A 24,980-nucleotide genomic window follows, 5' to 3' on the forward strand; every position below is an offset into this window, starting at 1 on the left:
ACTTAAGAGCTAGGAACAGTTTTTCTTTCTTTTGATTTGATTTATATAAAGTTTAGTCTGTCGTAAAATAAAGATAGCAGTACGTAAAGTCGAAAACTTGGTATAAACTTAGTTTCATGATATTATTAAGCATTAATATATATATATATATATATATATATATATATATATATATATATATATATATATATATATATATATATATATATATATATATATATTATTATATTTTATAATATTTTATATAATAGAGGAGGCCTAGTTTCCCCCCAATTTTCGCTTCCTTAAAGATGCAACTCTTTTTATTTTTTGTACGAACGTTTTTGTTCGTAATAAACATACGTACCTTACGAATTAATTTACGTAACGAACTTCTATATTTGTGTATTTTTATTACGTATATGAGGGGGGTTTTCCCCCTGGTCAATACCTCGCTCTTTACACTAAAGCTTTACACTTTAAACAGAAATTTTAGGGGTTTCAAATTTTAGGGTGCTTTATATTATACATATTTTATCCATAAGTAAAACACGTATAGCAGCTTATATAGTTGACTAAAAATTATAGACATTACAGGGAAGATCTTAACCAGTGTACCCAATTGTAGTTTCAGCTCATAATTATAAATACTTCCAGGATTCTTCTTTGCTGGTCACTTCCAGCTACGCATGAATATTTAACTATACAGTCGGCCTATCAAGCTAAAGACCCTATTTCAGCTGCTGATAAACGAAATAAAGCCAACCAAGTTTCCAAGACAAATCCAGAGCAGGCACTGAGTTTTTTAAACCAATCGGTTATCCGAGGTGAGTAAAGATTCACTTTTTGTTGCATCGTAGGTCATTAGAGGGAAAGTCATTATCACTCGATATTTGAAGGGACGGTTAATGTCTTTTCTATGAGCGATAATTACAAAAACAATTTTTATTGCTTGGAGTTATCGTTGTCTGTATTAATAACAGTAAATAAATGAAACCCAGAACGAACGAGAATTAAAATAAATAATCTCATCAAACGTAATTGTAACGGATATTGCAATAGATGAATAAATGAAACCTTATACGAGCCGAAATTAAAATGCTTAAAGGGCTGCCACCCGTGAAACATTCGAAAGGCCATAGCGTTATTTGCGCCTTACTTAATTAAATAAATAAAAAAAAAAACTAGTTTTTTTTAACTGCAAGTAAGGAGCGACATTAAAACTTAAAACGAACGGAAATTATTCCGTATATGAAAGGGGTTGTCCCCTCCGAAACGCCTCGCTCTTGACGGTGAAGTCTGACTCTTTTTCACAACTCTACTTTTTCGAAAAATAAAAAAACTTTAGCGTAAAGATCGAGGCGTTGCATAGGAGAGAACCCCTTTCATATACGGATTAATTTCTGTTCGTTTTAAGTTTAATGTCGCTCCCTACTTGCAGTTAAAAAAACTTGTTTTTTTATTTAATTTCTGAATGTTTTTGAATTAATGCATGTTTTGATTTTGGCTCACCGCACATGAATAATTAAAACGAAATTTGTATATATTTTTTTTATGCTAAATGGCTTTCTCATAGTTTTGATCGGACAATTTTGACTAAACAAGGGGTGGGGGAGGAGACCTAGTTGCCGCCGAATTTTCCGTCACTTAAAATTTTATTATTTATTTTTTGTACGAACTTTTTTGTTAGTAATAAGCAAACGTGTCTTAAGAATTAACTTACGTAACAAACTTCTATATTTGTGTATTTTTATTACGTATATGAGGGGGTTTTTCCCCTTGTCAATACCTCGCTCTTTACACTAAAGCTTGAATTTTATCCCAAGTCTTTAAGAATGACCCCTGAATCACAAAGGCCGTAGAATAAATAGTTGAAATTGATAAAAATACTTTGGCGTAAAGAGCAAGGTATTGTGGAGGAGACGAATCCCCTTATATACTTAATATTTTATATTCGTTTTAAATTTTAATGCTACTCATTACTTCCAGGTGAAAAAAAATTATTTATTTTCTGATTGTTTTTTTTTTTCAATAACGCTAGAAAATCCTGCGCCCCCTTCATGGATTTTCTCTTCCCTTTTGAAAAATTACTCCATGCAAAGATACTCCCACATAACCCCCGAACCACCCCCCACCCAACGCGAGAAAGTCCCCATGAAAACGTGTTTACACTTCATAATAACCATTATTATGTGTAAACAATGGTCAAAGTTTGTAACTTGCGGCCCCTCCCGCGGGGACTATGGGGGACTAAGTCGTCCCCAATGACATAGATATTATGTTTTCGACTAAGTTGAACAGAATGGCTATCTCAAAATTTTGATCCGGTGACTTTGGGGAAAAAATGTGCGTGTGAGGAGGCCTAGGTGCCCTCCAATTTTTTGGTCACTTAAAAAGAGCACTATACCTTGTAATTTCAGTTAGAATGAGCCATCTTGCGACAATATAGGACTAATGTTTCGATACGATCCCCCTTGGAAAAAAAAAAAACAAAAAACAAACAAACTAACACGCATCCGTGATCTGTCTTCTGGCCAAAAATACAAAATTCCACATTTTTGTAGATAGGAGCTTGAAACTTGTACAGTAGGGTTCTCTGATACGTTGAATACGGTGGTGGGATTTTCGTTAAGATTCTATGACTTTTAGGGGGAGTTTTTCCCTATTTTCTAAAATAATTCAAATTTTCTCAGGCTCGTAACTTTTGATGGGTAAGACGTTCCAAGTTCCAGTTGCATTTTTAAGTAACCAAATAATGGAGGGAAACTAAGCCTCCCTCCCCACCCCTTTTTTTTATCAAACTCTTACCATTCTTACCGTCTCTTTCCGTCTTTTATGCCGTCCTCTTGATCTTGTCTCATTTAAGGGGCCAGTTTGTTCATTTTGAGCAATTGTTAATTTACGTTTCTGTCCTTCAGGTATTATGAAACTGCTGAAAACTCCTTTTGTATATCGACTTGTTACATTTGTTATTACTTTATATTCAGCTATAAAATTCTATATTTTTACATGTGTCATAGATACTAAAAACGATAGAGCCACTCCTGAAGTGGAAATGACTTATTTGTGCTTGAAATTTGCTCATAGATATGACGTTACTTATATGATTTTTTTTTTCAAATGAAGGCTCTTAACGAGTTTTCTCAAACTTGTAGCCCTCTCTAGATCGTTTTTACAGACTAGAAAATCTCCGGATGTCAATTCCCCCCCCCCAAAAAAAATAATAGAGCCGTTTCCGAGAGAAATTTAAATATGCATACATGCATAAATAATTAAATAAATAAAAATTATTTCTCGTTTACAAAATACAAAAATTTATTTAGTATAAATTTACATCACCAAATCTGAATGCATGAATTTACATATTTATAATTTTTTTGTTCCGCAAATTCTTCCAAACTGTCTAGAAACCTAATTTCCTTGCGTCGTAATTTTCAATCGGCATACTTGCTGAACTATTTAATCTGTTCCTGATTCATTGTCGATATTAGATGATTTTTTTGTTAGTTTTAATCTGGTAAATCCCATCGACCAGTAGCTCCAATCGACCTTTTTTCGGGGTTCCTCTTGCCCAGGATTAGGGCACGAAAGTTTCAAAGATAATAAATTTTATTGTTGCATATTTTATAAATGAAATTTTTTAAGGTTTGAATTTCGATTGGCAATGTTAACTCTTTTCTTACAATTTGTGACTGAGATGTTTGACCTAAGGTTCTCTTAAATACGAAGGCCGACTGCTACCCCCTCCTCCAACTGACTTTTTTTAGATTCGTACAGCAATGTTTCAACAACAATATTCATCCCTAAAATCATGTTATTAAAAGATTGTGAGTGAACTATCCCAAACTACACCCTTTTAAAGACCACTCTCATATTACATTCCAGTCTAAACAATATGTATTTAACCAAATTTAAAAACCAAATAAACAATAAGGGGAAAACCACAACACTAACAAAGATTGTAGGAAATAAAAAAGTATTTCATAGATACAATTTGTGGCTTTGAATTTTATTTTATTATTCAAAATAGACACTTTTTCGTGTCAAAACTTTTCCATTTGGCTCTATTTAATTCAAATCACACGAAACTGATTTGTAAATACAACTTTTGAAACTAAATTAGTGTTTTTTAAAGCAATCTGTTTAGTTTGTTAAAGTAATTAAATGAAAAAAACAAGTTTTTTGAAGTGAAAGTAAGGAGCGACATTAAAACGAACAGAAATTACTCCGTATATTAAAGGGGCTTTTCCCTTCCCAACACCCCGTTCTTTACGCTAAAGTTTGACTCGTTTCTCTCAACTTTGCTTTTAAAACAGTAAAAAACTTTATCGTAAAGAGCGGGGTGTTGAGGAGAGAAAAACCCCTTTAATATACGGAGTAATTTCCGTTTGTTCTCAGTTTTAATGTCGCTCCTACTTTCAGTTTAAAACAAAAAATGTTTTTTTCATTTAATTTCTGAACGTTTTTGAATTAATATATTTTTTCGTTTTGGCTGTCCGCACGTGGATAATTAAAACAAAGCTTGCATATTATTTTTTTTTTTGGTTAAATGGCTTTCTCTTAGTTTTGATCGGAAGATTTAGAGAAAGGGGGGGGGGAGGAGGCCTAGTCGCCCTCAAATCTTTTGGTTACTGAAAAAGGCAACTAGAACTTTTATTTTTATGCGAACGTTTTTATTTGTAGAAAATATACGTAACTTGCAAATTAACTTACATAAAGAACTTCTATATTCGTATATTTCTATTACGTTTATGAGGGGGTTTGCCACCTTGTTAATACCTTGCTCTTTACACTAAAGCTTAAATTTTGTCCCAATTCTTTAAGAATGACCCCTGAATCAGAAAGGCCGTGAAATAAATAGTTGAAACTACTAAAAATGTAACCCCTCCCCTCAACCCCCCTCCCAACCAAAAAAATCCCCTGAAAACGTCTGTACACTTTCTGTACACTTACCCAACAACCATTACTATACCTGAACACTGGTCAAATTTTGTAACTTGCAGCCCCTCCCCCTTGGACAGTGAGGGAGTAAGTCGTCCCTAAGACATTGTTATTAGATTTTTTTTTACTATGCTGAACAAAATGGCTATCTCAAAATTTTGATCCGTTGACTTTGGGAAAAAATGAGCTTTGGAGGGGGCCTAGGTGCCCTCCAATTTTTTCGGTTACTTAAAAAGGGCATTAGAACTTTTAATTTCTGTTAGAATGAGCCCTCTCGCGCTATTCTAGCACCACCGGATCGATACGATCACTCCTGGGAAAAAAAGAAAACAAATAAACACACACCCCTGATCGGTCTTCTGGCAAAAAATACGAAATTCCACTTTTTTATAGATAGGTGATTGAAGCATCTACAGTAGGGTTCGATATGCTGAATACGATGGTGTGATTTTCGTTAAGATTCTATGACTTTTAGGGGGTGTCCCTCCTATTTTCCAAAACAAGGCAAATTTTCTCAGGCTCGTAACTTTTCATGAGTAAGCTTAAATTCGATTAAACTTGTATATTTAAAATCATCATAAACATCCGATTCTTTTGATGTATCATATGTAGTATCAAAGTTCCGTTTTTTAGAGTTTCGTTTACTATTGAGCTGGGTCGCTCCTTGCTACAGTTCGCTACCACGAACTGTTTGATATTTTTAGATGGCTAATGAATAAATGATTCACTAAATAGCTTTTTATACATTTGCATGTAAGTAAGACAAGAATATACTAACTGAGAATCATTAGCCGTCATGTATTTCCATCAATGCTCACAACTTAGGAACTGATCAAACAGTTCGTGGTAACGAACTGTAGTAAGGAGCGACCCGGCTCAATAGTAACCAAAACTCTAAAAAATTGAATTTTGATATCAATAGCTACATCAAAAGAATCGCATTTTAATGCTAATTTTAAATATATAAGTTTCATCAAGTTTAGTCTTACCCGTCAAAAGTTACGAGCCTGAGAAAATTTGCCTTATTTAAGAAAATAGGGAGAAACACCCCCTAAAAGTCGTAGGATCTTAACGAAAATGACACCATCAGATTCAGCGTATTAGAGAACCCTACAATTGAAGTTTCAAGCTCCTATCTACAAAAATGTGGAATTTTGTATTTTTTGCCAGAAGACAAATCACAGGTGCGTGTTTATTTGTTTGTTTGTTTTTTTTTTGTATTTTTTTTGTTTTTTTTTCCCAGGGGTCATCGTATCGACCAAGTGGTCCTAGAATGTCGCAAGAGGGCTCATTCTAACGGAAATGAAAAGTTCTAGTGCCCTTTTTAAGTGACCAAAAAATTGGAGGGCATCTAGGCCCCCTCCCGCGCTCATTTTTTTCCCAAAGTCAACGGATCAAAATTTTGAGATATCCATTTTGTTCGGCATAGTCGAAAACCATAATAACTATGTCTTTGGGGATGACTTACTCCCCCACAATCCCTGGGGGAGGGGCTGCAAGTTATAAACTTTGACCAGTGTTTACACATAGTAATGGTTATTGGGAAGTGTAGAGACGTTTTCAGGGGGATTTTTATTTTGTTTGGGGTGGGGCTAAGGAGAGGGGGCTATGTTGGAGGATCTTTCCTTGGAGGAATCTGTTATGGGGGAAGAAAAATTCAATGAAAAGGGCGCAGGGTTCTCTAGCATTACTATAAGAAAACAATGAAAAATAAACATGAAAACGTTTTTTTTCAAATGAAAGGAAGAAGTAGCATTGAAACTTAAAACGAACAGAGATAATTACGCATATGAGGGGTTCTAAAAATACTTTAGCATAAAGAGCGAGGTATTTAGGAGCAATACCTTGCTCTTTATGCTAAAGTATTTTTAGTAATTTCAACTATTTACTCTACGGCCTTTCTGATTCAGGGGTCATTCTTAAAGAATTGGGACAAAACTTACGATTTAGTGTAAAGAGCGAGGTATTAACGAGGGTACAAACCCCCTCGTATACATAATAAAAATATAAGGTTATGAAAGTTTGTTACGTAAGTTAATTCTTAGGTTACGTGTATTTTTTACTAATAAAAACGTTCATTAAAAATTAAAAGTTCTAGTTGCCTTTTTAAGTAACCGAAAAATTGGAGGGCAACTAGGCCTCCTTCTCCACCCCTTATTTCTCAAAATCGTCTGATCAAAACTAAGAGAAAGCCATTTAGCCAAAAAAAGAATTAATATACAAGTTTCATTTTAATAATTTATGTGCAGAGAGCCAAAACCAAACATGCATTAATTCAAAAACGTTCAGAAATTAAATAAAAAAAAAAACTAATTTTTTTAGCTGAAAGTAAGGAGCGACATTAAAACTTAAAACGAACAGAAATTACTCCGTATATGAAATGGGTTGTCCCCTCTGCAATCCCTCGCTCTTTACGCTGAAGTTTGACTCTTTGCCACAATTCTACTTTTTAAAACAATTAAAAGCTTTAGCGTAAAGAGCGAGGGATTGCAGAGGGGACAACCCATTTCATATACGGAGTAATTTCTGTTCGTTTTAAGTTTTAATGTCGCTCCTTACTTTCAGCTAAAAAAATTAGTTTTTTTTTATTTAATCATATAATAAAGATTAAATAAAAAAACAAGTTTTTTGAAATGAAAGTAAGGAAACGCCCTTTTCAAATACGGAGTAATTTCTGTTCGTTTTAAGTTTTAATGTCGCTCCTTACTTTCATTTCAAAAAACTTGTTTTTTACTTAATTTCTGGACGTTTTTTAATTAATGCACGTTTTGATCTTTGCTCTCCGAACATAAATAATTAAAATGAAATTTGCATATTATTTTTTTTTTTTTTGGCTAAATGGCTTTCTCATAATTTTAGTTGCAAGATTTTGAGAAAAAAGAAGCGAGGGGGGAAGCCTAGTTGCCCTCCAATTTTTTGATTACTTAAAAAGGCAACTAGAACTTTTAATTTTTTACGAACATTTTCATTAGTAAAAAATGTACGTAAATTACGAATTAACTTACGTAACGAACTTCTATATTCGGATGTTTTTATTGCATATATGAGGGGGTTCATTCTCGGCGATACCTCGCTCTTTACACCAAAGCTCAAATTTTGTCCCAACTCCATAATAATGACCCTTGAATCACAAAGACCGTAGAGTAAATAGTTGAAATTACTAAAAATACTTTAGCGTAAAGAGCGAGGTATTGCGAGGAGGTAAAACCCTCATATGTGTAATAATTTCTGCTCGTTTTAAGTTTTAATGCTGCTCCTCACTTTCAGTAGAAAAAAAACTTTTCATATTTATTTTTTCATCGTTTTTTTAAATAATGCTAGAAAATCCTGCGCCCCCTTCATTGAAAGTCTCTTCCCCCATGAGAAGTTTTCCATGGAAGATTCTCCCAAGTAGCCCCCCCCCCACCTCAAGTCTCCCCCATCCCAAAACCAGAAAAATCCCCATGAAAACGTCCGTACACTTCCCAATATAACCATTACTATATGTAAACACAGGTTAAAGTTTGTAACTTGCAACCCCTCCCACGGGGACTGCGGGGGAGTAAGTCGTCCCCAAAGACATCGTTATTAACTTTTTCGACTATGGTGAATAAAATGGCGTGGGAGGAGTTATCACCCCAATTTTTTGGGTGACTTAAAAGGGCACTAGAACTTTTAATTTCCGTTAGAACGAGCCCTCTCGCAACATTCTAGGACCACTGGGTCGATACGATCACCCCTGGGAAAAAAACAACAAAAAACTAACAAAAAAAAACAAATAAACACACATCCGTGATTTGTCTTCTGGCAAAAAAAAAAAAAAATGCGAAATTCCACATTTTTGTAGATAGGAGCTTGAAACTTCTACAATAAGGTTTTCTGATAGTGTGATTTTAGTTAAGATTGTATGACTTTTAGGGGATGTTTTCCCGTATTTTCTAAAATGAGGCAAATTTTCTCAGGCTTGTAACTTTTGATAAGTAAGACTAACCTTGATGAAAGTTATATATTTAAAATCACCATTAAAATACGATTTTTTTTATGTAACTATTGGTATCCGAAATTCCATTTTTAGAGTTTCGGTTACTATTAAGCCGGGTCGCTCCTTACTACAGTTCGTTACCACGAACTGTTTGATACTGATCATACGGCACAGATTCCCCTCATACATACTAATCAAACTGGTCATATTACTTAGCTGCCTTATCAATTTTTTTTTTAAATTGTACATTAAATTTTATTATATTTTTCCACAGCATCGACTTAATTTTTCTATTGGGGAACAATTTTGATGTCTCGCGGAAAACAAGCACAAGCTAAAAACTTTATAGAGTCTGTGGTAAAACAGCTTAAAAGACAAACTAGGATTTCTGAGGAGCGAGTGGATGTTTTGGAGATGGGCAAATATAATACACAGTTTCTAAACAGTTATTGCTCACTTGGGATACCCAAACCTTTTCCCTGACTGGCAGTTTGACCAAAATGTAGTTTTATGGCAGGAAATAAATGTTAAAAGAATATCCTTCAAAAGAAAATGAGCTAACACCCCAGCTTATTTTCTATTCACCTTAATTGTTGTTCCAGTTACATATTTCAAGGCTATTCTTTTTAAGACAAATATGGCTCTTCGTCTATCTCCCAAACATTGTATCTCCGTTCAAGTTTACTTTTGAGCATGTTTAGACCAGACCTAGCCCTTCAAGATGCGCAAGCAGCCCTCAAAGGTAAGCATTCATTGCTTTCTTGCTTTCAATAACTGTACTTTTTAAATTTACATTCATTTCGTCTCGCTTATCCGGGTATACATGTTAGTGTAAATTTTATTGCTCTGGAAACTGTGTCGTACAGCAGGCCAAAATCCGAATTAGTAGTCGTTTGAACATAAGTATAGAAAAATACCTGTTCTTGCCAATTTTAAACATTTAACTCATGTCAAGACACAAGTTATCCACAAAATGCTATTTCATGTATAGTTTCACCGTATTTTAAGCAAAATGACGAGTGGGTAAAGGAGACACCACAAATTGAGAAATCTCTATTTTCAGTATTCTAGCGCCTAGTCCCAAATATTAAGCAGTTTCTTACTTTTCCTGTTACAATTTGACTCCAACTTATTCACTCACTTCTAGCCTTTAGGTGGGGGGGGGTCATAGTGTTCGAAAAGTGAAGAGCTTATTTGATCCAAATTCTTAGAGCCAGCGTTAGGATGCAATTCTATAAAATGTAGATCCAAGAAGCAAATATTGACAATTCTGTCATAAATGGATAGTTGAATAGACAAACACCTCTTGGTTTGTGGATTTGATGTTACGTTTTTTAATATTTTTACGTTAATTTGTCCAATAGCTTTCAAAAGCCTGGAATGAAAGACAAAATACGAAGACCGTGTGCATCATCTGATTATCTGCAAAAACTTCAATCATGGATGGTCCAAAAAATTCGAGTTTTCTGTCGGCTACCCGGCCAAGTAAACAACGAAGCTGTGGCAGAGCTCCCTCAATACGAAAATGAACAACTTCTTGAAAACTTCGACGGCACAAACTTGAAAGTATGCAGAAGAAAAAAAAATAACATAACACTGATTCAGCTGCTGAAGCCCGAATATCTCAGGGCTGCCATAAATTTAGAGGATGGAAAGCAGGAGCTTCGGAGTCTATTTCTACTTGAATTAGGGATCGTTTCAGACACAAAGTGTCACAAAGTTTGACTCTTTCTCTCGACTCTACTTTTTGAAACATAAAAAATAACTTTAGCGTAAAGAGCGGGACGTTGAGGAGGGAACAGCCCCTTTCATATACGGATTAATTTCTGTTCGTTTTAAATTTTAATGTCGATCCTTACTTTCAGTTGCAAAACTTGTTTTTATGGCACTTGGTGTTAACCAAGTGACATATAGCAATCGCAAATTCTGTCGGTCTGTCGGTCTGTCTGTCTGTCTGTCGGTCTGTCGGTCCCGGTTTTGCTACTTTAGGTACTTCCAGGTAAGCTAGGACGATGAAATTTGGCAGGCGTATAAGGGACCGGACCAGATTAAATTAGAAATAGTCAATTTCCCGATTTGACCTTTGGGGGGAATGGGGGCCGTTAGTTCGGAAAAATAGAAAAAAATGAAATATTTTTAACTTACGAACGGTTCATCAGATCTTAATGAAATTTGATGTTTGGAAGGATATTGTGTCTCAGAGCTGTTACTTTAAATCCCGACCGGATCTGGTGACATGGGGGGGGGGGTTGGAGAAACTTGATATATATATAGGAGGATCTTATGTCTCAGATGCTTCATTTTCGACTCGAATTGGATCCGGGGACATAGGGGGTTGGCGAAGGGAAACAGAAATCTTGGAAAACGCTGAGAGTGGAGAGATCGGGATGAAACTTGATGGGAAGAATAAGCACAAGTTTGGATACGTGACTGACATAATTGGAACGGATCCGTTCTCTTTGGAGGAGCCGGGGGTGTTAATTTGGAAAAATTAGAAAAATTGAGATATTTTAACTTAAGAACGGGTGACCGGATCTTAATTAAGTTTGATATTTAGAAGGAATTCATGTCTCAGAGCTCTTATTTCAAATCCCGACCTGATCTTTTGACATTGGGGGAGTTGGAGGGGGGAACCTTGGAAAACACTTGGAGTGGAGGAATCGGGATGAAGCTTGGTGGATAGAATAAGCAAATGTCCTTGAAAAGGGATTGACTTAACCATACTGGATTCGCTCTCTATGGGGAGTTGGGGGGAAGGGTTCAGTGATTTGGCGAGTTCGGGTCTTCTGGACGTGCTAGGACAATGAAAGTTGGTAGGCATGTCAGGGAGCTGCACAAATTGACTTAATAAAGTCGTTTTACCAGATTCGACCTGGAGCTGGGGGGCTAAAGGGAGAGGAAAAATTAGAAAAAATGAGGTATTTATAACTTACGAGTGGGTGATCGGATCTTAATGAATTTTGATATTTAGAAGGACATCGTGACTCAGAGCTCTTATTTTAAATCCTGACCGACATTAAGCCTCTGATCATCGTTTTAAATCAATTTATTGATTCTTAGAATTTTGTTAGAGCTCATACCATATGAGCTCTTGGCTCTTGTTTAAAGTACATAACGCTAGTGTGCAACTTTTTTTTAATATTATTTATTACTGTAATAACCCCTTTATTACTTAACGTTTCTTTCAGGAATAGAAGAAGACAGAAAGTATTTGGTTTACATTTTAATTGGTGATTGCATTTCCAAGTTAAAACAAAATTCGAACTTCAAAAAAGCAGAAGTAGCATACAAAGTGGCGGAAAATCTTGCTGCTAAGTTAAAGGACAAGATAAAGTTACAAGTCATGCAAATTATCAAAGAAAAACTTGTTACTTTAGCAGAGAAAAAACTCGAAACAGGTTTGCTTTTTTTTTGGCTATTTATGGTTATTTATGAGACACACGAATGTAGATGAGTTTTCATTCTTTATTTTGTGTGTGGGTGCTGTTGGCGTTGAATTCGAAGATTAAAGATCTCCGTCTGAATTGTTGGCAGTATCTTGATTTGGGCGTTGCCTGAGCCTTAAGGCTACGCCCACATGTCTGTACTTTTTAGCATAGATGAATACATATTTTTGTTGGAAAAAACTTTTTAGAAAGGGCAAGAGCAATGACCATCTGAGCTCTTCCCCAGTGCCCTAATAGCACTAAGAATCCTTTTCATAAGCGTAACGATTAAAAATATTTCCTCAACATTGGGAGGTATGGTAGTTCTCTCATTGCTTGCCGGGAATATTCTTAAACTTTGATTCTTGTCGAAGGTCAGAGTGTCTTTGCACATCACCGAAAACAGTATGTGCTTTGAACTGTTTATTTTTTATTTGTCACTAGCTCACCCGTCACGCGTTGTTCCGATCCCAAAGAAAGAAAATTCAGGGTAAACCCCCCTCTGGGAAGTTTCCCCCAAAAATAAATAGTGTCGAAGACCACGCTGTCTTTCCATCATAAACAACAAGCAGAACAATAGGGAAAATTTGTATATAAGACAGTGAAACTTAACTTTAAATGAATATTTCGACCCTATATCCAAGGGCTGTCCTCAGCAGAACAAATGAAGAAAAAACGAATATAAATGAACTCACATTAAAGTACAATTTTTAAAACTAAAATATTCTCAAAACTACCCTTGCATCGTTACTTCAAGGAAGTTCAGCCAGGACTGGTAGATCAAGCGAAGGAAAAAAAGAAGACAATTAATTCAAATGGAATAAAAAAACATTTACAAACAAACTTTCAAAGCGAATCTTGCCTTTTCGACAGCCAGCCTAGAAGATCTATCCGTAACAGGTTCAGTGGAATTTTTAAATATAATTAGTTAGATCATTTTTAATTAAATTTTCATATAAGGTATTAAGTGAATATTCTCCCAAATCCCTATTTAAAGAAGTGTTACTATTTATTTTGGTTATCGTATTGTCGTCATTAATTTAACAATTAGCCGAAGACTGGCCAGACACTCCCGTAAAATCAAGGGTCTTTTACAATACAAAGCTCCCGCCAAGCCATCAAAAACAATTTGCCTTCCATATATTCCAAACGTCACAACAAGTTTAAAAAAAGTTTGCCCGCTAAATAATTTTTATGCAGTATTTACCAATAATTTTAAAATCACGAACTTCCTAAACTCTGGTAAAAATATAACCCCAGTTACTCGCCAAAGAGGGGCTTATCAAATTCCATTTGACTGTGGCAACTAAAATGTTGGTAGAACTCATCAAAATTTGGAAAAGCGCCTACAACAGCACAAAGATGACATAACTGAAGCTTTAAATTCTAATAGTACGAATATTTCTTTTGATTATTATTTAAGCAGTCATATCTTTGATGATCCTAGCCATAAAATGCTTTTTGAAGAAACTTCCCTCATTAGCAGTGATTTAGACATAAAAAAGATTGTTCGAGAGGCAATTAAAATTAGAATCAAAATAAATAGTAATACTTGTTAAATATGAATTTGGGGGAATATTCTCTTAATGCCTTATATGAAAATTCAATTAAAAATGATTTAATTATTTATATTAAAAAACTATTAAACAATTCCACTCAACCTGTTATAAATAGACCTACTAGGCTGGCTGCAAAAAAGGCAAGATTAGCTTTAGAAGCTGTAAAAAGTTTTTAAAAGTGTTTAAAAGTTTTGTAAATATTTATTACTTCATTTGAATGAATTGTCTTTTTTCACTTCGCTTAATCTACCAGCACTGGTTGAACTTCCTTGAAGTAATGATGCTAGGGCTGTTTTGAAAATATTTTAATTTTAAAGATTGTATTTTAATGTGAAATCTTTATATTCATTTTTCTTCATTTGTTTTTCTGAGGACGGTCCTTGGATATAGGGTCAAAATATTCATTTAAAGTTGTGTTCCACTGTCTTGTATAAAAAAAATACGTATATTTCTACTTGTTGTTCCTCCAGAAAATTCTTCCTTTGGAACGCTTTTCCCCCGTGAACAAATCCCCCTCAATGAAAAACTCCTCCTATTAGAAGAGTTGAATATAAAACAGTATAGGAAGCTATGAAGGAATGCTACCACAAAATAGATAATTCGACCCTGGGAGCCCGTAAGAGCCCTAAATACCAGTGGCTGTCCGATATAACGGGGCAAATAATAGAAGAAATAAATAAGATGAGATCGTCTATCCTCCAGCAACAAGTCCCTGATCATTTATTTTCTAAGACGAGCAATATAGAGCTCTTGACAAAGCTGTCAATAAAAGTGCCCGATCCTTTAAAATAAAATTTCTTGGGCATAAAGCACCGCAGACAGAAGAAGCAGCAAAAAGAAGAGACTCAAGAACAGTGTACAGAGTCACCAATGATATAATAGGAAAACGACCGACAAATACAGACGGTCTTGTCAGAGATCCATCGGATTTGCTGGTAACTGAGCAGATTAGAGTAGAGTCAAGGTCAATATTTCACAAAATTTACTAAAAAGCCCCCCCCCCAAAGCGCCCTCTGTAATTCCAGAGTTTCACAGCTTCTCCTTGAATATCAGCACGGATCCCTTTTCTGCTAGTAAGAAACGAGAAGCAGCAAAGAAAACAAAAAAAACGAAAATCACCTAAAAATGGACTGGATTGCATATCCGCAGAGATAATGGAGGCATCAATATCCTCATGTATCTCCCTTTGGTATTTACTCTTCACTCGAATTTAAAAAACAGCCAAAGTATCATCAGACTGGGAACGCAGCACACTCATTATGATATTATAAAAAGAAGACGCTACCGAGTCAGGCAATTATCGGGGTATGAGTTTGCTGTCAACACCTGAGAAGATGCTCTCAGATTCTCCTGCAGAGAATCTAAAGAAAACTTTACCAAAACCTCTAAGACGAAGTGTATGGCTTCTGCCCGAATCAGTCATATGCGGAACTTGTATTTACGCTTAGACTTCCAACTGAAGAAAGCTCTATATGATCTCAAAAGATCTATATAATCTTTGTTGACTTAGAGAAGGCCTTAAACTCCGTAAATCGAAAAGCCTATGAAAGATTCTGATCCATTGCGGAACCCCTAAAAAAATTTTAACTATTGAATATTCACTGGTCAAACAAGATGACAAACCAGTTCATCCATGGAATAACATGACAGCCTCTAGTAACCGACATCATCAGAGTCAGAAGGTGGAGATATTTAGGACATATCCTATGCATAAATGACCATAGACTCCCAAAAGCCACTTTCCAGACCTACACTGTTCCAGACCTACCAGAGGGATCTACGAAATCTGCCCATCTCCGTTCTACCAGAATAGGAGGACATCATTGCGACGGAAAACCTGAGAGAAGATCGGCAGGTCTTCCCTGATGCCCTGTGTGCCTCAGGACGCACAGGCATAATTAAGGTAAGGTAAGGTTGCGTGACGAATTGATACACCTTATTTTTTCATATTTTTATTTTCAGTCACAGTTCAAAGTCTTCTGTAGGTATATTATAAGTGAATTTAAGTTAAAACCAATCTGAGAAAACAATATTTTTTGGTGCAGTTTCAGGTGTAATATACTGACATAAATTAATTTTTTTGAAAGCTGTCTTTATTGAGGTTTTGATCTTGCCCTGGCAGTTACTAGCCAGCAGTTTCTGGCATGCCCTGTCATTTCCAAACTGATCATATACGAACAAATATTTGGCCCATTCTCGAGCCTATTTATACAATTCCGGCTTGTTCGTACCTTGTTTTTGATGAAAAAAGATTTTGTTTCCAATTTTTCTTACAAATCGGATTTTTGTTAATCAAGGATAGAATGATATGAATTTAAGCCAATCAGGGAAAAAAAGATCTTTTTATCCTTTTGGGTGGCTTGTTCTCCAAGACTAAAATTCTATGTTTGTACCATAGGGTTACCTTAGCTCTTTGACTTACATGACTAGGTTTCAAACTAATCAAAGTCTCAAAGTTCCGTTGGGGGTTTCCGGGCCATCTAACATCCTCCCCCTCCCCAAAATTTTGAGATCCCTTCATCCCTAGGAATAATCCTTGAGAGTTATAGATAATGTACATTTTAGTCCTATTTTCTGAGTCCCCTTGGCCCTGGAACTTCCAGTTGTAATTTTCAAGTTGTTTCGAATATAAGAGTTGAGCCATCTTTTGGCTCTGATTTGGGGCAGCCAAATATTTTTTTGATTTCATCTTATGCATTCAGGCTCTCGTTGGCGAATAATTTAGGATGCAAGCTTCCAAGCAACAGGGAAAAGGTTTTTAGCTTTGTTTTGGTCCCCATTTTTGAGTTCCGTCCCCCATACAATTTTTTTTGTACATCAGAATCCCTTAGCCCAAGGCCTTATAGATGTAAGTTTCAAACCAATCCGAGACAAAAATTTTTTTGACCCATACGCAGCCGAAAAAAAGATCCATAATATTTTTGAGCCTATTACACATAAAAAACGTGTGAGCATCAAAAACTAACCTGTGAGGAGTGGACGATTTTAACAAAATAGTCTTCCACCAAGTGGGCTATGAGGATACTGGGGCCAAAAAAGGCCAACAAGGATCATTGATGGTTGTCGACAACTTTCGGTTCTTATAGCAGGCATTAGAGCTTCTAATTTTGGACCTATTGACCCCAGTCATGCAAGTGCGTTAACCACGTGTCTAATTTTTATTTTACACTGTTTAGTTTTTCATACTTCTGGAGGAGGTGGGCTGTTATCTTAAGAAAAGTAACAAAGTAAAAAATGTAATTAGAAAATGTAAGACACAGAGGGAACATTTTGTAAAAATCTGTAAATCACAAGGGGCACATGTCCAAATGCCGTGCGCTGCAAATCTACTTAGTCGGTGGCTTTTGGAAGGAAATGTGACGCAAATCGTCGGAAAGCCTTAAAAGCTCTGGATACCACATTACCTACAAAATACTCGAATTTTATCACATCTATTTTTACTTCTATTTTTCGGGGGGGGGGCAAATTAGCCATGCAGATGAAGTGATAAGTGGTATGAGCCAAGCTTTGCTGAAGGCCTCGTATAGGAGGAAGAGAAAGCCTAACTAGCTAAGTTTGATCAAAACATTCTTTTTTATCTTACTTTTCAAGAAACGTATTTCTTATTTTAAACCTTTTTAGAATAAAGACACATAATTTTTGAATTTGTAACTAAGTTGGAATGTAATTAAATGGTTGGTGAGGCTAAGTGGACAATGTTTGAAGGTCGCAGTAAAAAAGAACAGAAGTGTAAGCAGCGAGATTCTAGGTAACAAACACAGAGCATTGTGTTGCTCTATATGAGCAACAGTTTTGTCGTCTTGAGCCTACCAAAATGTCAGCATTAAATCCCAAAAATATTTTCGTAAAATGAAAAGGAAGAGCAAAAACTAAATTTTCAGAACATTTCATATACAGAGTACGTCTTGTTCTTGTAGCAGGACCAGTCGTTATTCTGCCTCAACCTGAAATTCAATTTTTTCCGTCGGCGTTCATCCATAGCGGCCGTGGAAAGAATTCAGCACATGGGATTTTTCGCAGAGAAGATGCTAATTTAAATTTCGTTCGTTTTTGTTCGGACCTAAATTATGTTATTTTTCTTTTCTAATGAAATAGTTCAATAACCTGGCTCTATAATATGATAAAAAAAAGTGGCTGCTTTTGCGTCTTAGAATTAATATAACTAAGAATCAGTAGCTGCCAGTGCAATTAAAAATTGCCCAGAAACAAGGGCAATTAAATGGAAATAAGCAACAGATAGAATATCTCTTTTTCTAGAGCAGAAGCCTCCCAGAGAAGAACCATTACATTTACTCAGCAATTCTTCACAGAGCTTCCAAGGTGCATTTGATGGGTTTGACCTAAAAGCTTCGAGAGAACTTGGAAGGTACGGAGTAACAAATATTGATGTTGACACGGGAAGCACGGTGATTGTCGAAGGGCCTTATGCATCTGTTTTGAACTCTGAAAAATATGGAACATACTGTCTGAATTGCCTTGAACGGTTTGTGTTTATAAACTCAGCTAACTTTTTCTTACTATAATTTTTAGTTAATTTGTCATTAGACAACTTTTCAAGTTGTTATCAGGATCCAGCACTAAAGTAGTGAATAGACTCTGATACCATTTGGTCTAACACATTTCAATGTATATTAAAAGCTCTGTTCCCTCCACAACACCCCGCAATTTACGCTAAAGATTTCTACTGTTTTAAAAAGGAGACTTGAGAGAAAGGGTAAAACTTTAGCGTAAAGAATGGGATGTTGAGGAGGGAACAGCCCCTTTCATATACGGAGTGATTTCTGTTCGTTTTAAGTTTTATGTCGCTCCTTACTTTCAGTAAAAAAAACTTGTTTTTTTTATTTAATACATATTAAAGCTTCTCTTTTCTTCTTCTCTATGTTAAGAGTCTTACTTACCTCTTAAGTTTTCTAATCAAATTAATAAAATGGACTATAATTAGAGATGGCAAAGAAATACAATAAGTTAACCCATGAAAATGGAGTAAGTAAAAGCAAAATAAACAGTACAATTTTTTAAGTTTCACTTTTTCTCCCTTCACTCTCGGTCACTTTCTTCCTAGATACCTAGTCATAGGACCTTTATTTTTTTCTGGAAGTGAGGTATTATAACTTATACAAGAAAATCCTACATGTTCCCTAGATAGCCCCCAAAAAAGCAAAGTAGAATTCCGATGAGACATGGAACAAGCCAAGAAACATGGAAAGACAAGACGACCGAAATTTACAATTTAGGAAATAAAACAGGAAAAGAGAAGATATTTTGGGGAAAACCACGCCTCCGTTAAGCCGTTAACAACGCAGGAAACAAATTAAATGATGGATTTTTGCTTTCTTTTTGTCGTTTTCGGAAAAACGGCTTAGCAGAGGACTTTTACTAAATACCTGCTTTATGTGCTGTTTGGCGAAAATTTTTCCAATTTTGTTTTTGTCATTTCTTGATTTTCATTATTATGTTAAATAAGTGCGGCCTCAGCAATTAAATGATTAAAAATAAACAAAGTTTTCCTTATGGAAGTAATCAGCAAAGGTGAAAGTTAAATCGAACATAAAATATCGCTTCACAGATTATACAAGATAATCTACTAAACAATAAAAAGATAAAACAATAACAATAAACAATACTAAAAGATCAAACTAACTCTCGATGTTTTTCTATATCTGTGGAATTTTAAAAGTAGTCATTTACTGAAAAAAACCAAACCAACCCCTTAACGCAAGATTTTCTCTTAGAAGCAGCAAATTTGATTAGTAGCGTAAAGAAAATAAACTTGCACCATCCATGATATTGATATATTTTATTTTACAATTATTATCCTGTGTAAAACATCAAACAAGTTCAGTTTTTCCTGGAAAAGATTTAACCTTTTGCAAATCGATTATTTATAGTAGAATATATACCTCTTGGCATTTAGATATTCTTTGGACAAAAGTTGGTATTTTTTGGCACAAAATATGTCGTGTGTCAATCCCAAAACTCGGTTGCTTGCCTGAGACTCCAGATGGGCGGGTCTATTATGCTTAGCTCACTTGTTCGTCTGTGAATCTAGGCGATTTTAGTCCCCTATTTTGCATACAGGTTTAGTGGACATTGTCCGTCGTGAGTCAACCCAAAAATCTCGGTCACCCCAATTACAATTCCTGTGGGATTTCCCAGTAGACAAAGCTCATTTTAATCACCTTTACTCCCTGCTTATCTATCTTAGTTCGGCCATAGGATGGATGATAGATCATCTATTTTGATCATGATATATCATCTATTTATGACATCCTTTTTATACAATTCTGAAACAGAGTTATACTGGTAAGGTCAGTTTTGAATTCATTATTCTAACCGAGATAAATAGTCGAATATGTCTAAAAATAAGTTCCTTCTTTTCAGATTGACGACTGCTTTTCCTTGTCCATGGTGCCGCAGTGTTGGTTTTTGTAGTGAGAAATGTTGCGATGCAGCCATAAAAAGCTACCATTTATATGAGTGTCAGACTGCAGACATTGTTAAAGCTAGTGGTATGAGTGCCGTGTCTAGATTGGCTCTTAGGATGGTAACTTGGAATGACCTGTCTTACTTCAAAAATAATGAAGCCCCTGAAGATAAATTGAATAGTCCTTATAGTATCAAAAATCTGGTTGGGCACACAGAACGTCGAGAAGCCATGGATTTGTTTAATCGAACAATGATGACAATTTTTCTTTTGAAACTTCTGAAGTTTTCTGGCTATTTTTTGAAGAGAAAAAATACACCAGTAGAGGTAAAAGAGGTACAAGGTATGTGTATTTATGTGAACGTAGTAGGTATACACAGAATAGAAAAAATCAAGTATACTTCTGTCTTCCTGTGAATTGAAAATTTTACTAAGCAGTTCAAGCTAGAAACATAACCCTTATGCCAAATAACCTTTGCAACATTAATTGTGTTATTAAAGAAATAATCCCCTCCCCCCAAAAACAATCATAATAAAAAAATACGGGAGATATGAGAAATGACAATGGGATTTCTGTGATGAAAACCGAAGGTAAATTGGAGTTCCATTCATAATGCTTCTTCCCCTATTTTCTTCTTTATATACTATTCACTTACGTTTTGCTTCCATATGGTTTAGCTAGTGATAATCTCATTGGTATCCTGCAGTCATGGCCGCAGCGTCATTCCATCTATATTACTTTGTTGATTTTCTGTGAACCGCAGGTCGTAATTGGCATCTCAATAGATACCTTTAAATTTCATTGGTACCGAAACTAGCTTGCTGCTATCAAACAGTTCGTGGTAACGAACTGTAGTAAGGAGCAACTAGGCTCAATAATAAACGAAACTCTAAAAAACAGAATTTTCATACTAATAGATACATCAAAAGAATTGAATTTTTATGCTGATTTCTATATATAAGTGTCATAAAATTTAGTCTTACTCATCAAAAATTACGAGCCTGAGAAAATTTGCCTTGTTTTGGAAAATAGGGGGAAACATCCCCTAGAAGTCATATAATCACACCATCGCATTCAGCGTATCAGAGAACCCTACTGTAGAAGTTTCAAGCTCCTATCTACAAAAATGGGGAACTTGATATTTTTTGCCAGAAGACCGATCACGGGTGCGTGTTTATTTATTGTTTTGTTCCCAGGGGTGATTGTATCTAGTGCCCTTTTTAAGTGATCAAAAAATTGGAGGGGACATTGAACCCTCCCCCGCTCATTTTTTCGCAAAGTCAACGGATATAAAATTTTGAGATAGCCACTGCATTCAGCATAGTCGAAAAACATAATAACTAGGTCTTTGGGGCTGACTTACTCCCCACAGTCCCCGGGGGAGGGGCTGCAAGTTATAACCTTTGACCAGCGTTTACATACAGTAATGGTTATTTGGAGGTGTACATACCTTTTCAGGGGGGTTTTTAGGTTGGGGGGGTGGGTTTGAGGAGAGAGAGTTACGTGGGAGGGTCTTCCCTTGGAGGAATTTGTCATGGGAGAAGAAAAATTCTATGAAGGGGGGTACAGGATTTTCTAGCATTATTAAAAAAAAAACAATAAAAAAATAAATATGAAAAAGTGTTATCCACTGAAAGTAAGGACCAGCATTAAAACTTAAAACGAACAGAGATTATTACGCATATGGGGGGTTCATCTCTTCCTAAATAACTCGTTCTTTACGCTAAAGTATTTTTAGTAATTTCAACTATTTATTCTACAGCCTTTGTGATTCAGGGGTTAATCTTAAAGAACTGGGACAAAATTAAAGCTTTAGTGTAAAGAGCGAGGTGTTAAAGAGCGGGCAAACTCCCTCATATACTTAATAGAAATATACGAATATAGAAGTTCGTTACGTAAGTTAATTTGTAAGTTACGTATATTTTTTACTAATAAAAACGTTCGTTAAAAATTAAAAATTCTAGTTACCTTTTTAAGTAGCCGAAAAATTGGGGGGAAACTAGGCCTCCTCCCCCACCTTTTTTCTCAAAATCGTCTGATCAAAACTAAGAGAAAGCCATTTAGCAAAAAAAAATCAATGCCCAATTTTCGTTTTAATTATTCATTTAGGGAGAGCCAAAATCAAACATGCATAAATTCAAAAACATAAAGAAGCTAACTAAAAAAACAAGTAAAACTTAAAACGAACAGATATTAATCCGTCTATGAAAGGGGATGTTCCCTCCTCAACGTTCCGCTCTTTACGCTAAAGTTATTTACTGTTCTACAAAGTAGAATTGAGAGAAAGAGTCAAACTTTAGGGTAAAGAGCGGGACGTTGATGAGGGAACAGCCCCTTTCATACACGGAGTAATTTCTGTTCGTTTTAAGTTTTAATATCGCTCCTTACTTTCAGTTAAAAAAAACTTGTTTTTTTATTTAATCCTTACTTTAGATTCAAAGAGGCCTGACTTGGGTGCCGAAGAGCGGACTTAAGTTTTACCAAACAAAACTATAGGAAGAGGAATTTCAGTGTAAACAAAGATAATTTTATTGTTCAACAGTATTATTAACAGCTTCGCATGTTCAATTATGACTATTAATGACAATATATTATGACTAATGTTATTTGAAACGAGGACCAAAGGCCTTGTAGAGCTCTTGGCTCTCGCAGTCGTCGTTTCCCTTTGCTGATTTTAGGAGGGAGGGGGGTCAAAACAGCTAAAATACATAAAATACAGAAATATTTGGGAAACATGTGGATATATCGGTTGGATGAGGTTACATAAACTCAAAGTGTTAACATATCACACAAGTTTGACTTTAACGTTATCACATATGAAAAGTTTGACTTTTTGTCCCAATTCTTTAATTTTGACTCCTGAAACACAAGAGCAGTTTAGTTAGAATAATAAGCTTTTTTTAAAGTTCTATGAAAAACTTTAGCACAAAGAGCGATATCTTGAAAAGCGGGCAACCCCTTTCATATACATTATAATTTCTTTTAGTTAAAATTACATGTATATTACAATACAAAATTGTTACATATATAAACATATTACACATAAAATTACAATATTTTTCAGATAAGAGCTTGAAACCTCTGACAAACTAATAAATAAACTAATAAATCATTAAAAAAAAACAGAAAAAATCACCTTCTTCCACACGCCCCCAGAGTAACAACTCCCATCAAAATACAAGTCCTACAGGAATTAAGGGATGCATATCTTGTTTCATAAAACCAATGTCTTTTTTTGCTCAATTATCTATTCTGTTATCTATGGTTGATGGCGGACAAGCTTCTTTGATTTAAAAAAAAAAAAAAATTATCGGACACGTTTTGTCATAAATAGAATTAAAGAATTCCATTAGGTAATCCAGAGCTTTAGTATGCCATTTCTTCTTTTCAAACAATTTATTCCAATCTATTACACTGACTTCCTCTGAAAATTTTTGGTTTTCTTTTTTCATCAGCCGAAGTTTTAGTATCTTTTACTGGAACATTACAACAAATAGTAGCTGACATTAGATCATTAGAAGATCATTAGACTCAGGGAACATGATCACATAGGAAAACTTTCGATTCAACTGAACGAACAATACATTGTCAATAATCGTTCAGATTGACTGGTGATTCTCTTTTGGATATTCACAAGTGGATACAGATCATTTGCAATCATAATATATAACAAATCACCATTTTGACTGGATAAATCCAAAAAATTGGAATTATAATCCCCTATCCATCATACGACGAAAACCATTTGAGACTTTATCAAGGAGCTCATTAAATCCATCAGTAAACTCTTCCAAGTCTGCGGTGGGAGCCTTATACACCATACTAATTAAACGAAGTACTTTAATTATTAAACTCTATATCAACTGAAATTATTTCAGCCTTAAATTCTCTTCGCACTTCTAAGACCGTCCCTTATTCCTCTCTTGATCCCATCGTTCTTCACAAAAAGGGCAATACCAACTTGGCCTAGCGAAGAATGACTGTTGAAATATAGACTGTACCTCGGAAATGAATTAAGTGAAAGCAACTGATCAACAAACAAAAACATTTCGAATTGCCCTACAACATCAAACTGGGCAACAACATCAACATCATCTAGTAACTGGAGTCCAAAATCACTAGGTAACTTGATGTCACATGGACATCCTGGGCACATAAACGTAGACATTGGCATTTCTCAAGTGACGAAAACTCATATGGCACATGCAGAAAAACACTATTGTTTTTTGGCTTTAACTTGGTTATAGGGGAATCGTCATCATGGGCAATCCCTCTAGATAAATAATCCAGGCTAAGTTTCCCTACTTCTGCCATCTCTTACTAGTAAAAAACAACAACATACAAATAAAGAAAATTTAAAATTATGATAATCATAATCTACGAGACTAAATGCAGTCTGCAATTGAGCTATTGTTTCTTGATTGCAGACCATACACTATGCTTTGTCAATACCTAACCTTGATCTGACCACGAATTACGCCGACCATACTTGTCTTTCGCCCCATTCCAAATGTCCCAGTGACGCTTTACTAGAGATCAAACTGTCCGTGGTAACGAACTGCAGTAAGGAGCGACCCGGCTCAATAGTAACCAAAACTCTAAAAAATGGAATTTTCATACCAATAGCTGCATCAAAAGAATCGCATTTTGATGCAGATTTTAAATATATAAGTTTCGTTAAGTTCAGTCT

At 35.3% G+C, this 24,980-nt stretch overlaps 1 protein-coding gene across 4 annotated transcripts in view; it reads left to right on the forward strand.

Moving 5' to 3' along the window:
- LOC136039340 (SET and MYND domain-containing protein 4-like) overlaps positions 1-24,980 on the forward strand; it is a 70,469-nt gene that overhangs the window by 22,577 nt on the left and 22,912 nt on the right. For 3 of the 4 annotated variants that reach the window (XM_065722969.1, XM_065722971.1, XM_065722968.1), the window contains 5 exons: positions 637-806; positions 9,513-9,623; positions 12,070-12,279; positions 18,123-18,348; positions 20,247-20,632. In XM_065722969.1, coding sequence (XP_065579041.1) covers positions 637-806; positions 9,513-9,623; positions 12,070-12,279; positions 18,123-18,348; positions 20,247-20,632 — 1,103 coding nt within the window. The remainder of the gene's footprint in view (positions 1-636; positions 807-9,512; positions 9,624-12,069; positions 12,280-18,122; positions 18,349-20,246; positions 20,633-24,980) is intronic. The other variant, XM_065722970.1, reaches the window with a different exon arrangement.

This window comes from Artemia franciscana, chromosome 19 (assembly GCF_032884065.1).
Source record: "Artemia franciscana chromosome 19, ASM3288406v1, whole genome shotgun sequence".
In the NCBI taxonomy this organism is placed as follows: domain Eukaryota; kingdom Metazoa; phylum Arthropoda; class Branchiopoda; order Anostraca; family Artemiidae; genus Artemia; species Artemia franciscana.